The sequence below is a fragment of the Gouania willdenowi genome, chromosome 18, assembly GCF_900634775.1.
Source record: "Gouania willdenowi chromosome 18, fGouWil2.1, whole genome shotgun sequence".
Taxonomy (NCBI): Eukaryota; Metazoa; Chordata; class Actinopteri; order Blenniiformes; family Gobiesocidae; genus Gouania; species Gouania willdenowi.
This window is the reverse complement of record NC_041061.1, coordinates 10,511,759-10,524,244: the sequence shown is the minus strand read 5'-3', so window position 1 is coordinate 10,524,244 and position 12,486 is coordinate 10,511,759. Positions and strand designations below refer to the sequence as shown.

General features: G+C 38.0%; 1 protein-coding gene across 1 annotated transcript in view; it reads right to left on the bottom strand.

Moving 5' to 3' along the window:
* Positions 1 to 12,486, bottom strand: part of arap2 (ArfGAP with RhoGAP domain, ankyrin repeat and PH domain 2) — a 168,139-nt gene that overhangs the window by 150,261 nt on the left and 5,392 nt on the right. Inside the window, exons 2-5 of the mRNA XM_028475240.1 lie at positions 6,876 to 7,726; positions 5,770 to 5,840; positions 1,439 to 1,515; positions 1,050 to 1,114 (exon numbers count right to left, since the gene is read on the bottom strand). Coding sequence (XP_028331041.1) covers positions 1,050 to 1,114; positions 1,439 to 1,515; positions 5,770 to 5,840; positions 6,876 to 7,663 — 1,001 coding nt within the window. The 5' untranslated portion in view covers positions 7,664 to 7,726. The remainder of the gene's footprint in view (positions 1 to 1,049; positions 1,115 to 1,438; positions 1,516 to 5,769; positions 5,841 to 6,875; positions 7,727 to 12,486) is intronic.

Here is a 12,486-nt window from a genome sequence, read left to right as displayed (position 1 = left end):
AACATATTTTTGCCTCTTTGTATACAAAAAGAAAAATCACAAAAAAGCCAACAGTTGTTTGAAAAATAACCAGCCCAGAATAATATGACTAGGTCAGTGAAAAACACTGTCCTTGATATTAACTTAAACACACTTGTGATACTTGCGATGTGTGTACAAAGAACAACTAGACCCTCAAAAACCATGTTTTTTTCTGCTAAAAACAAATGTATTTGGTATGAAGTAGTGTTGTTGATTGATCTTATTCCAAGTTATTCCAAGAAAACTATGCGCCCTGGCAAATACTGTGGATGTTCATTGAATTCATGTATTTGGAAGGGCTGAGATATCTACAACTGAATTACTTGGTATTTTTACACAATGATTTTAACTTTATCCCGCAGGCCAGATTTGGTGCTGTAAAGGGCCGGATTTGGCCCCCGGGCCTCGCGTTTGAGACATGTGGCTTAGATTGTTCGTTGGAGAGTTTATAGTATGGACTGGGTGTTTTTTAACAACCTTTTACATTGTATTTTAGTTTTTGCATCTTATCTATTCAATATTTATGTTAAATAGTTATCAGTTGTAACAAGTAGAGCTCGAGCGACGCCTTTTCTGTTCAAGTTCAAGCAAGAACTTGTTGATCAAATAGTGGAAAGAACAGTTAAAGGCCACTGAAGCACATTAATGTAGCATTGCTGAGATAATTTGAGGTTTCATGTCAAATCTCAACAAAATACTTCAAACTACAGTTGCACTTTAGTAAACATTACTACCATGACCCTGTTAAATAAAAAACTCCCTCATGATGTGCCTTTAAAATTATAAATACAGCCTCTGTGGTTGGCTGTATGGGCCTGTAGCCAAAAATACCTTGTTGATAAGAGTGAAAAGAAGCCATTTTTGTTCAAATGTGACCGACCATATCTATGGTACACAGCTTCTCTTCAGGATGTTGAAAATAATATTGTGACATCTTTAGAACAAAATAAATACAGTCCATTTTGCTTCTTTTTTTTTTTAAATCCAACGTTGAAGCACACTTATATCCCTATACTACAATACACTACCGTTGCTTCTTCTCCTTCTTCTTGTCTTTAATGTCCTTCTGCAGCCAATCTTTACCACCATGGTTCTACAGAGCACAAGAGGAGATTAGCATCAGATGAGAAGGAAGTGTCCATCTTTCAGTCAGACACTGTTATCGCATTGCTGCACTAAACTATGTTAACTTTAGTGGCGAGGTGACATTTCTATTAACCTCTGGGGGCAAACTGAAACAAGCGGCATTTTCAATTCCACCATAGGTCCATGGTGACAACCCCTGAGAGGCAAGTTGTTTGTTGTAGAGTTTGAACGTCAATGATGGTAATGAAGATCTGGGGAAATTCATTCTAATTTGGAGGCAATTGCTACGTATTCTTCAGTTGTTGGGTGTGCATCTGTGTGTGTTTCTTACCACACTACTTTCAGCGTTGTTGTAGAGTAACGTTTCTCCGTAGGGTGCAATAGATGTCAGGGTTCTGTTGAGAGTATCTGAAACCAGACAAAACAGTGTTCTTAATGGTTGGAGTGGAAATGGGAATATTTTAACAGGACAGCTCCCATTGAACCGTTGCTCAGGCTATAAATACGCAAGATTTGATAAATGAATTAAGTATGTTGTTTAAGCCAGTGGTTCTCAACCTTTTCAGGACGGGGCTCCCAAAATTAAGGCGCCAGAGACTGTGGACCCCCACTGTACCTGAAGGTAGTTGAACACAGACATGAACATTGAAGAACAGTCATGTGGAGACAGGGCCATCTATAAGGAGCTTTTTGGGGCCCATTCAAAGTCAGCAAAATGATGGTCCATTGTTCTAACAATCTGTGATAACCACATATATTTCTTAACCTGAATTTCTCCACTTTTAGCCAGGAAATGTATTATTATTTGGGCCATAGTATTTAGTCATCTTAAAGTTGTAAGTCATTGTTTTAATCAGAAATAAAAATGGGTTAAAATTGACAAATAGTGGTGGAAAAGGTGGTGAAATGGGGTTTTAACAACACAGAAATATGTAAAAAGTTCCAAAATAGAGCGGTCGAAAATGGACAGAAAAAGTGGTAAAAAGGGTTCACAGTGTCAATATTGGAACAATTAGTTTAAACTGGCAATATTGAGCATGACCAATAGTGAATGTGAATACATTGGCAAAGATAAGCATGAATAAAGGGGAAAAGAGGTTAAAAGTGACAATAACGGGTCAACATATGCTACATTAGGTGGGAAAAGTGGCAGAAATGGGAGTAATGTAGCAAAATGCATTGAAAAGAGTAAAAATATGGCAAGAAAAAGTGATGAAAAAAGGTTAAAATGTGGCAAATTTGGTGGAGTTGCAGAAAAAAAGTTAGAAATGAGCAAAAATGGGCTCAAATTGTTAAAAAAATATATAATACAATGTACTTAGTTTTTTGAAGGCATCTGGCAATCCCCTTCCAGTGTCTTGTGACCCCAAGGTTGAGAACTCCTGCTTTAAGCCACCCAATTGAGAGTGTGCTGCTCATCAGTGCGCCTCGGCCAGAGCCATTTCTCTGTCTGTCTCAGTCAGGAGACCGAGGGTGGTGGAAACAAAGAAGAAGAGCCAATCTGGCCAGACACTATTAGTCTGGGGGACCCAGGGCCACCCTACGTGGGCCAGTGCCTGTCACTGTGAAAAATGACACCACCCTCTCCTATGGATTGTAGGTTCCAGATCATGACGCCACAGGGGTGGACACGCACAGGCATTGACGAAGGGCGCAACACGAACGCGGTCACCGGTGTACGCAGATTGAAACACCTTTGGACAAGAGAAGGAGCCGCAAGACAAGTAGCAGCGACATACTGTAGAAGGATGGACAAGCAAGTAGGAAGACTTTCATTCAGGTACTTGTACTAAATTGTAAACCACTACACCATTGTGTTGCTAGATCTGGCCTCTCTGTGGTATTGTTCCACATTTTGATATGTGCAGATGACTGAGAAATAAACCAATGTTTCAAATTTGTATTCAACTTGATGCATCACAATTTCACTCTTTTGATTTTCATTTTGAATTCTGAGTGGGAACAATCTTGAAGTTATAGAGGGTTTTCGAATTTTGTCAAACAGTTGGTGGCCATATTGGATCTTGCTCTAAATGCTAGATATAATATTTTAAGCCATTTCATCACAATCTATGTCCCCAAAAACCTACATTTTACCACAAAGATCATGTTTCTATGTCAAACAACCAAAGTTAAGGGTAAGATTGAAATTCGCAATACGGATGACGGCCATCTTGGATCCTGCTCTGATCACAATTTACAGTATTTTAAGATGTTATTTAATTAATTGCCCTTGAAAACCTAAGTTGCCACATGGAAGGATTGGATGTGCAAGTAGGAAGACTTTCATTCTGGCACTTGTACCAAATTGTAAACCACTACGCCATTGTGTTGCTAGATCTGGCCTCTCTGTGGTATTTTTCCACATTTTGATTCATACAGATGACTGAGAAATAAATCAATGTTTCAAATTTGTATTCAACTTGATGCATCACAATTTCACTCCTTCCATTTTCATTCTGAATTCTGAGTGGGAACAATCTTGAAGTTATAGAGGGTTGTCGAATTTCGTCAAACAGATGGTGGCCATATTGGATCTTGCTCTCGATGCAAGAGATAATATTTTAAGCCATTTCATCACAATTTATCTCCCCAAAAACCTGCATTTTACCACAAAGATCATGTTTCTATGTCAAACAGAACCAAGATTACGGTAAGATTGAAATTCGCAATACGGATGACGGCCACCTTGTATCCTGCTCTGAGCACAACTTACGGTATTTTAAGGTATGTTATTGAATTCCTTGCCCTTGAAAACCTATAAGTTGTCACATGGAAGAATTGGACGGGCAAGTAGGAAGACTTTCATTCTGGCACTTGTACCAAATTGAATGAAGTATATTTTAGGCTGTACTGACGCACACTTCCAAGATCATTACTGAAGTGCAGAGGGGTTACATGAGGGCTTGATGAAGAGGTCGGTTTCCTTGATGATGGAATGCAGTGAAACGATCGATGGACGGCGTTTGGAATCAGTGGGTGGACAGTGACCGTCTATCATCATCTATCAGCCGACCTTCAGGCCACTCCAGAGTCTCTCAGACATCCCTGTGTGCAACTGTACTCTATTCCTGTCTGACTCCTCTACTCTTTTTTTCCCCATTGCTCATTCTCTAGCACTCCTTTAGCCTTTTTTTGTTTTTCTCAGCAGCAGCAGCAGCGTCTTTATCTGCTTGTAGCCACACTCTGTCAAGACACAGTGTGGGATGCGGCACAGACACAGCCATCAGCTCGGAGCTTGTGAGGAGATTGATTTTGCTCTGAATGTACTCCCTTGTCTTTTAAGTTCGGGAGTTACAGGTCACTTTGTTATTATCACTTCTTTGTGACAAACCAACCCCGAATAGGGGACACACTACTGCCGAGGACTGAATTTAAATAAGTCGGTGAATAATGTATAATTTTTGACACTTTCTTTATTGTAGCTGTCAGGTAAAGCCAAGAAGGAAGTGCATTATTCAACTTTTCTTTCTTTTCATACCTGAGCATGATATATTTTTGGGGGGACCCTGGTATTAGCAGCACATTTCAGATGAGCACTGCATCAATTTTCAAGACAGAACATTAACACAGTTTTGTGAAGGGAAAAGGAACAAAAATACTGGATATTCCAGGGGTGGATACTTCAGTAATACAAAACTGGAATGCTTGTTAATCTGTTTATGTTCCACAGCTAAAATACAGCTGCTAAATAAAATCCTCATTAAAAAAAATTACATTTTAATTGGTTTAAAACACATCTTTAGTCATGTTTGTTCAAATCTGAATTGATTATATACTTTTTTGCCATGCAAAAGAGAATCTGTAAATGTTCATTCATTTTTACAGGAAATTATTAATAACTGGGTAATGAATGTCACACCCAAAAAATATCATTCCATTTATCTGATTTTAAAAGATTATATTTCACTCTTGAAATGTTTGCACCAATTGTATGTTACCGCATGAATTTAATTGGCTAATTACTTTTATATACAGAAGTTCATTTCAAAAATACATTTTACTTGACAAAATTAAGAAAAAAAGAAACTACAGCGACAAACTACAAGAAATGATTGCCATTTTAGCCCAAAAACTAATTCGAAAATCGATGCAAACTTTTAAGGGAAGGGCAAGCTACTGTAGTGTTAAATTGTGGGACATAAAATTAAACAAGCCTATAAGAAGAAATCTGAATGTGGGAAGTAAAACATAAGGCTATATGGGATAATTTAATTATGTTAGTCTTGAACTAGTCTAAATCTAGCAAAATACTGATGACTAAATCATGACTAAAACAAGAAGAAAGAGAAATGTTTTACAACATCTCTAAATTTGAGTTGTGGTGCCACATTTTGGGTAAAATTAGTCTGAAATAATGGAGAGATTTATCATATGTTCATAAAAAATCCACGGAGACACTTTTTGATCTCATAAGAGTAAAAGACCATGTGCTGTGAGCAAAGTTAGCATGAACAGTGCATGAAAACACACCAAGCAAGGTCTCGATTTAGGGCTAGATTTGAGTATGTATTCCATTTGTAGAAAACCACAGCACAGCCATTGAACACCCTTGTCCGTTCCCTCCTTTTATCCGTGCATATAAGCACACTGCCAAGTCCACTGTCAAATGAAATATTCATGGGCGAGACAAAGTGGATGCTGCTAAAAGGCAGTATGTACCTTTCTGTGTGCCCTTTGCATCTGTAGGAACTTCAGCTGAAGAAATGCTGGCTTGCAGCAGTGGTACAGTCCTGTGAAAGAAAGAAAAAAACATTTATAGCATCAGTCCAACATGTTTGACAAAATACTTAGTTGGTTGAGTTTTTTAGTTTTCATCAGCTCTGAAAAAGGATGGAGAAATTCCCTTTCTTAATGGACAAATTTAGACAAAAATTAATAAGTGATTTGATTTTGTAATGGCAAGATAGTTGGTATGGGCCAACATCTTGAAGGTTTTAACAAATTTGCATGGATTGTCCTTTTAGAAAACCTATATTCCTTATCTGAAAAGGTAAAGGATTAGATAACTGGCTAGCCTAACTACCCAAGGTAGCTAAAGTAAGGGGTCTGGGAGGAGGAAAGGTCTACAGGTCTGGCCCAAAATGCAAACCCAGAGTCTTCTTGTTGTGATACCAAATTGTAAACAACTATACCATTATGTTGCTAGATCTGGCTTCTCTGTGGTATTTTTTCTATATTTTAATATGTGCTGATGACTGCGAATTTATTGTATGTTACACATTTTTATTCAACTTGATGCAACCCAATTTCACTCCTTCCTTTTTCATTCTGAATTCTGAGTGGGAACAATATTGAAGTTATATAGAAAATGGACTTGATTGATAAAGCACTTTATTCTCACACTGAAGTAGTCTCAAAGTGCTTTACAACATCAGCTCATTCAATTCGCAATACAGATGGTGGCCATCTTGGATCCTGCTTGAGCACAATTTACACGATTTTAAGATATGTTAGTGAATTCCTTGACCCTGAAAACCTATAATTTCCCACAGAGATCATGTCTCTATGTAAAAAATACTAAAGTTATGACTAAATATCCAAATTTGAAATATCGATAGTGGTCATCTTGGATTTCTTGATTTTCAGTAGGAACCGTTGGTTTGCCAGTGTGGATCCCATTAAAAATGGATTCAGCATACTCAAAAACCTCCATGTACAAATGTTCATGCTTTCCTCTAGAAGTGGACATTTTTTTGATTTTTTTTTTAAGTCACTTAAGCACATGAACAGAATGTTAAACAATCATTTTAACTTAAATGCCATACCTGTCTTGAAGTTGTGCTACAGACTGATTTGGGATTTCCGGTACTGGTCTGTGTCTTAGTCGGTAGGAGCGTGTTGACCGAGGACCAGCGCGACTCTTGAAGCTGGAAATGGCATCATAAAGAGAGTTTTCCACCATTTCGCAAGGAAAGCCATCATTGTCCTCTGACTTCAGTGGAAGTAGGACTTCAGCAGGACTAAGGACAGGGCTGATACTAGGGACCACTGGGTCTTCAAGGGAAGTTTCCAAATCTGAGGGTGTTTCAGCATCAGACAGAGACTCACTGATGCTACTGGAATGCACAGATGCAGGTAAGGAGTAATGCGTGATGGACGTTTGAATATTCTGGGAGTCCCGAGGTGTCGTTTGAGGGTTTGAGAGGTAGTCGTCTTCAAGTTCAGCACCCAGTCTTGCTCTTGGAGGTAAAGTCTGACTTCCTCCCAGATCATACTCCTTCCTGTCATTTGGTTTAGGATGCCGACATGATACCCATCTTTTTCCTTGTGTCACAAGCTTATTTCGGCTACTCCTACTTTCTACACCTTCCTTCACATCTCCATCTTCCTCCTCACTTTGTGGCTGGAGCCCGAGAGCTTCTAAACTTCGCAGAATCCGCCTACGGTGGCCTGTGGGCAAGATTTTGAGTTCAAGGAGGCACTGCTCTGTAAGACCTTTGCAGTCCTCCAAGCATGTATAGCCTCCATTGTGGAAATGGAAAACATACTGGGTTAGACGGAGTGTGGACAGCCAATCTGCAAGGTCTGGGCTGGGTTCTGGAGGCTCCAGCATGGCTCTCTGATATCACTGCCACAGCATTAAGAAGACTTTGTGAGAGTGAAATCCAGCTGTGCACTGTCAACACAAGATGAAAAATGATGTGTGAAGCTGTGGTTTGTAAAAAAGGAAATGACACTTATGAGCATATCAGAACTTTCAAGATCTACAAGGGTGTGACCCTTAAAAGGCATGTTTGAAGCTAAACTGGTCACAGGACAGTATTTCATCTTCAGGTATTTGAATATGTTCTTTTAAACAAATTAGTTGACTGTTGTTTTTATCTTTTAACAAATATGAAAATAGTTTAACAATTTACTGCCCGTAGCCATGCTTGCACCTCTTCCGTACTGTAAGATCATTCATCCCCAGAGAAGAACAGAAAAAAAAAACATTTATTTATGTTCTGGTTAGCGCTGCACAATTTTGACAAAAAAACTAATTGCGACTTTTCTGACAGATATTGCGATTTACAATTTTAAAAAATGATTTATACATGTAAATGCATAATATATGCATTGTATTTTTTTTCCAAATTCTATGTTTAATTAATTAATTAATTAATTAATTAATTAATTAAACAAAAATGTACTGTATGTCAAAAATAAAGTAACTAAATTAAAAGGAAGATATAAGTAAAAGAACACTATAACTAAACAAAAATGGATGTCAAAAATGAAAATGCAATTTAAAATAATGAGTATGATACAATTAAAAAGAAGTTGTACTGACATGGATTATTCTGACTGCTCTTTTTTAATTATTCATGTCATATAAAGACGTATGACAGCAACATTAATGTCACCCAATTACCCCTCAATGGTTTACTGATTCTGATCAGGTATATTGATTAAGTTTTGATCAACTTAATTTAAATTAACCTGATTTAAATGATCCTGATGACATCATTCCAGACCGTAACGATTAAACAAAAATAAATGGACACAAGGATCAGTTATTTCACCACTAGGGGCCAGAATATTTGAAAGTATTAGAAGTTATCAATAACCTACGATGTTTCAGACTCTACAAACCTAGCATGAATGGTTTCCTCCACAACAACAGAATAACTTTTCCCACAGATCTTCTGTAGCTCTGATGAGATGTTGTTTAAACGCTCTGAGCAGGTGAAACTGATTAAAGCTGATCATGTTTTCACGGAGCGCAGCAGCGCTACACGAGAAACGGACATAGTTTAACAGACACGTTAAAGTTAAGCGGGCACTGGTCGGCTCCGATTTAGGAGTCAGTGGTGATTTGCATAGTTTTTTTTTAAGGTGGTTTAGGTGGTGTTTGAAGCAGCCCGGATGAGAGTGGGGAGGACATTTCCGCATAAAAAAACCTCCTTTACCTCACGATGACGGCGTTTCAACACGATTCTGTCCATTTCCACGTTCAACGGTAGATTCCGTCTTCATTGGTTGATTCCGTGATTCCATTAACATGGATTTTATAGGACCCTAGTGTAGTTGTTAGCGCACTCAGAGATTCGCTGCAGCGCCTACAAGCGTGTGTCCTGTAACCATCTCTGATTGGCCAGCAGCCCAGGAAGGCGGTTCTCTGCAATTCTGATTGGTGAACATATATATCACTCAAATGATGGAGACGGAAGAAAAAACCTCAGCATGTGAGGTTAGGTTATCGCAGCAGTGAAAACCTAAATATCGATGCGATTAAGGTTAATCGTTCAGCATTAGTTGTGGTTATTTTATTTTCGGAAAATTGCCACCTCCGCAAAAAACTTGGTCTGGTACAATAGTGGATCATGGCACACCGAAGGTTGGGGCTCATACTGAGACCCACACTATAATATTACAGGAGGAAATGAGTAAAACTCAGAATGAGTGTTTTAAGTGATGTTTAAATTCTACTGGTTCCTCATGCTATACGGTGATGATGCAAAACCCAAGACTGAATCGGCCTGAATGCACAAATGAATAAATTAACTGGTTCAGGCTCTGAGACACGGATTAGAATCAGAACCTATAAATAGATTAACAGTGCAAACCACAGGATGCCTGCTTCGCTGTATTCGACTGCAATGAGTCACTAAGGTAGTCAGGCGCCTCATGGAGTGATATGTACCAGTACTGTGCTTCAACATACTGAACTGTAAAAGTGAGTGTAATGTTCTATATTTTAGGTGTTAAACCTGAACAATGTTGAGAGTTATTGTTAATGAGTTGAATAAAGTTTGCCTTATCTGACTATTTTGTTTTGTAATAATAATAATAATAACAACAATAACAACAAACCAGTGCGCCTTATAGTCCGGTGTGCCTTATGTATGAAAATAGACCCGATCAGACCCATTCATTGATGGTGCGCCTTATAATCCGAAAAATACTGTATACAGGAACTGAATTCATCACAGTTCCATCGTTCCCCTTTTACTTTAAACAACTGTATCTTTAGAAGTCTCGAAAGCTCTGGTGAAAAAACTTAATGTCTAAGTTGTCAAAAGCTTCATGTTTTTAACAGAAAAATATTTTAAATCATCTGTGAATATCCAGAAACATTGGGGGTTTTTTGCTGTGCAATTGGTGGTTTTGGACGACAGGAAGCCATGGCAATAAAAGCTGTTGAGCATCAAACTACAACAGCATTAATTGTGTAAGATTATCAAAATATCAATGGGAAGAACTAATCTGACCCCCAAAGTCAGTCAGAGGCTCAAAGCTTTACCACCCAGATCAAGAACTGCAACAATTGTCAATGAAACACACCACCACCCTACTTTCCTTATACCATTCCACCTTTATTTAATCAAATCTTAACACTAATGAACTGTGTAGCAGAGCTATGTTTCTAACATTTCACACAAAGACACACACTCGGCCTTGAAAACCACAGAAAAGCATCAACCGCCTGCAGTGTCCACTTCTCTTTTGGTTTGGAAAGTTATAATACGCTGCAGATGTCTTACTTCTGCTTTCAAGAAAACAGTCTTTAGGCGTGTAGACATGTAGGTATCTACTCACCACAATTAGCATGAGAAATACTCTTTTTGGTTTCCTACTTGCCACTTTCAGGACAATTTTAGAAATGATGGGGGGGTGTTAAGTTCTCTCTGTAAAGCTAAGTGGTTGAAGCTTTCTTGTAGATTAGCTTTTGTTCCATTGGTTAGATTTTTTTTTTTTTTTTTCCTTCCTTTTTTGGTTTTTCTTTCTAAAATTTGCTCTCATACTGACAGAAGTGACACCGTGCATCACCAATGCATTGTAGTTTGACATTATTGTAATCATTTTAATAGGTGGCCTTTGTTGAGATGGTTTGACAAACTGGGTTTATTGGTCATAAATACTGTTTAGTGATTAAGTGAACCTGTACTAGTAATGTTGACAGCAACAACTGAAGTTTATATATTACCAAATAACAAGAGAGTTGCACATTCTTTCAAAATAAGTAGTTCCTGAATAATTTTAGTGTTTTTTTGGTCAATGAAATGAGTGTGAATGGTGATTCTAGTGATTCCGGGGAGGAAAATGCCACTAGAAAAGTTCATGAAGGCAGATTCTAAGTGACTAATATCACATGGTGATCTGTCATGGGAGCTGACAGAGTATATTACTAGACCTTAACTTCGAGTACTAAACAATCTTTTGACAGAACTTGAAATTATATTAAAGCTGATATCTGGAGTTTCTGAGAAACGTCTCAATGTCCCGCCCTAAACAGCCTCACTTCCTCCCACTGCCTCTGCCAATCTACCAGAAGCCACGCCTCTACTTTTCTGCACGTGCATCGCAGAACATAAGTTCGCATCGGGTCCCATTGATATAGGTCAATGGGTCAGATAAGAGCCAAAATCATATTTATTTGTTTGCTGTTGTGAAGCACAGCCTTGTTTCCGTGCACAATTCTGCATTCACTTTGATTGACAGTCTCAAAAACAGGAAGTCAAAGTCTATTGGCTGAGCGATCACGGCGCTTGTTTCCATTTGTATAGGGGTCTATAGGACGAATACTGAACTTATATACATTAATGTATATGAATGACCACCGGCAGTAAACCATAGTATTAGACTAGTTGGGTAATTTTGCGCAAAAATACCCAATTAGAGACCCAGTGGCTTGTATTTCATCAGTTGTGGTTGTTTAACTTTTGCTTTCCAAAGCAAAATGTGAGATAGTACAAGGCCAAATAAATATACTCACTAATTCATAATGTTGTAAAAAAGTGTGAATATAAATAAATGTACTTTGTTACCAGGGAAACACACAATCGTAGTCTTTGGCACAGAGGTTTGCACAGTTTAGTTGGAATGATCAATGTTATACCCACAGAAAATGTGATGAAACTACCATAACTTAATTTTGTACACAAATAAAATGTCTGAACAGCTCTAGAAAATGTTAATGTGTTACTTTATTCAACCTGGAAAAGGTCGATCATAAAAAGAGAACATATAAAAAGGCTCCCGCTGGGGATTGGAAGGCTGTACTAGATTTTTTAACAATTTTTTTTTCATGTATTTACATGTTGGTGTTTTGTTTTTTTTAAATAAAATGTATTGTTTGTATTTTGATAATTAGAAAACTTGCCTTGGGGTGTTAGCAGCATTATTTGTATCTGCTTTTTAGAATTTTTTTTTTTTTTGCTTTACATAATGACAACTGAGGTTTACCAAAAAAAAAAAATCACACACACACACACACACCTCAGAAAACTGCACACTATAAACCACACACACACACACACACACACACACACACACACACACACACACACACACACACACGATGAAGACTAATGAAAGGCTGGATATGTGTGTTTTGATCTGCAGCTATGGCTGACGTGTGGAAGCCCAGTGGGTGAACGAATCAATAACAGACAC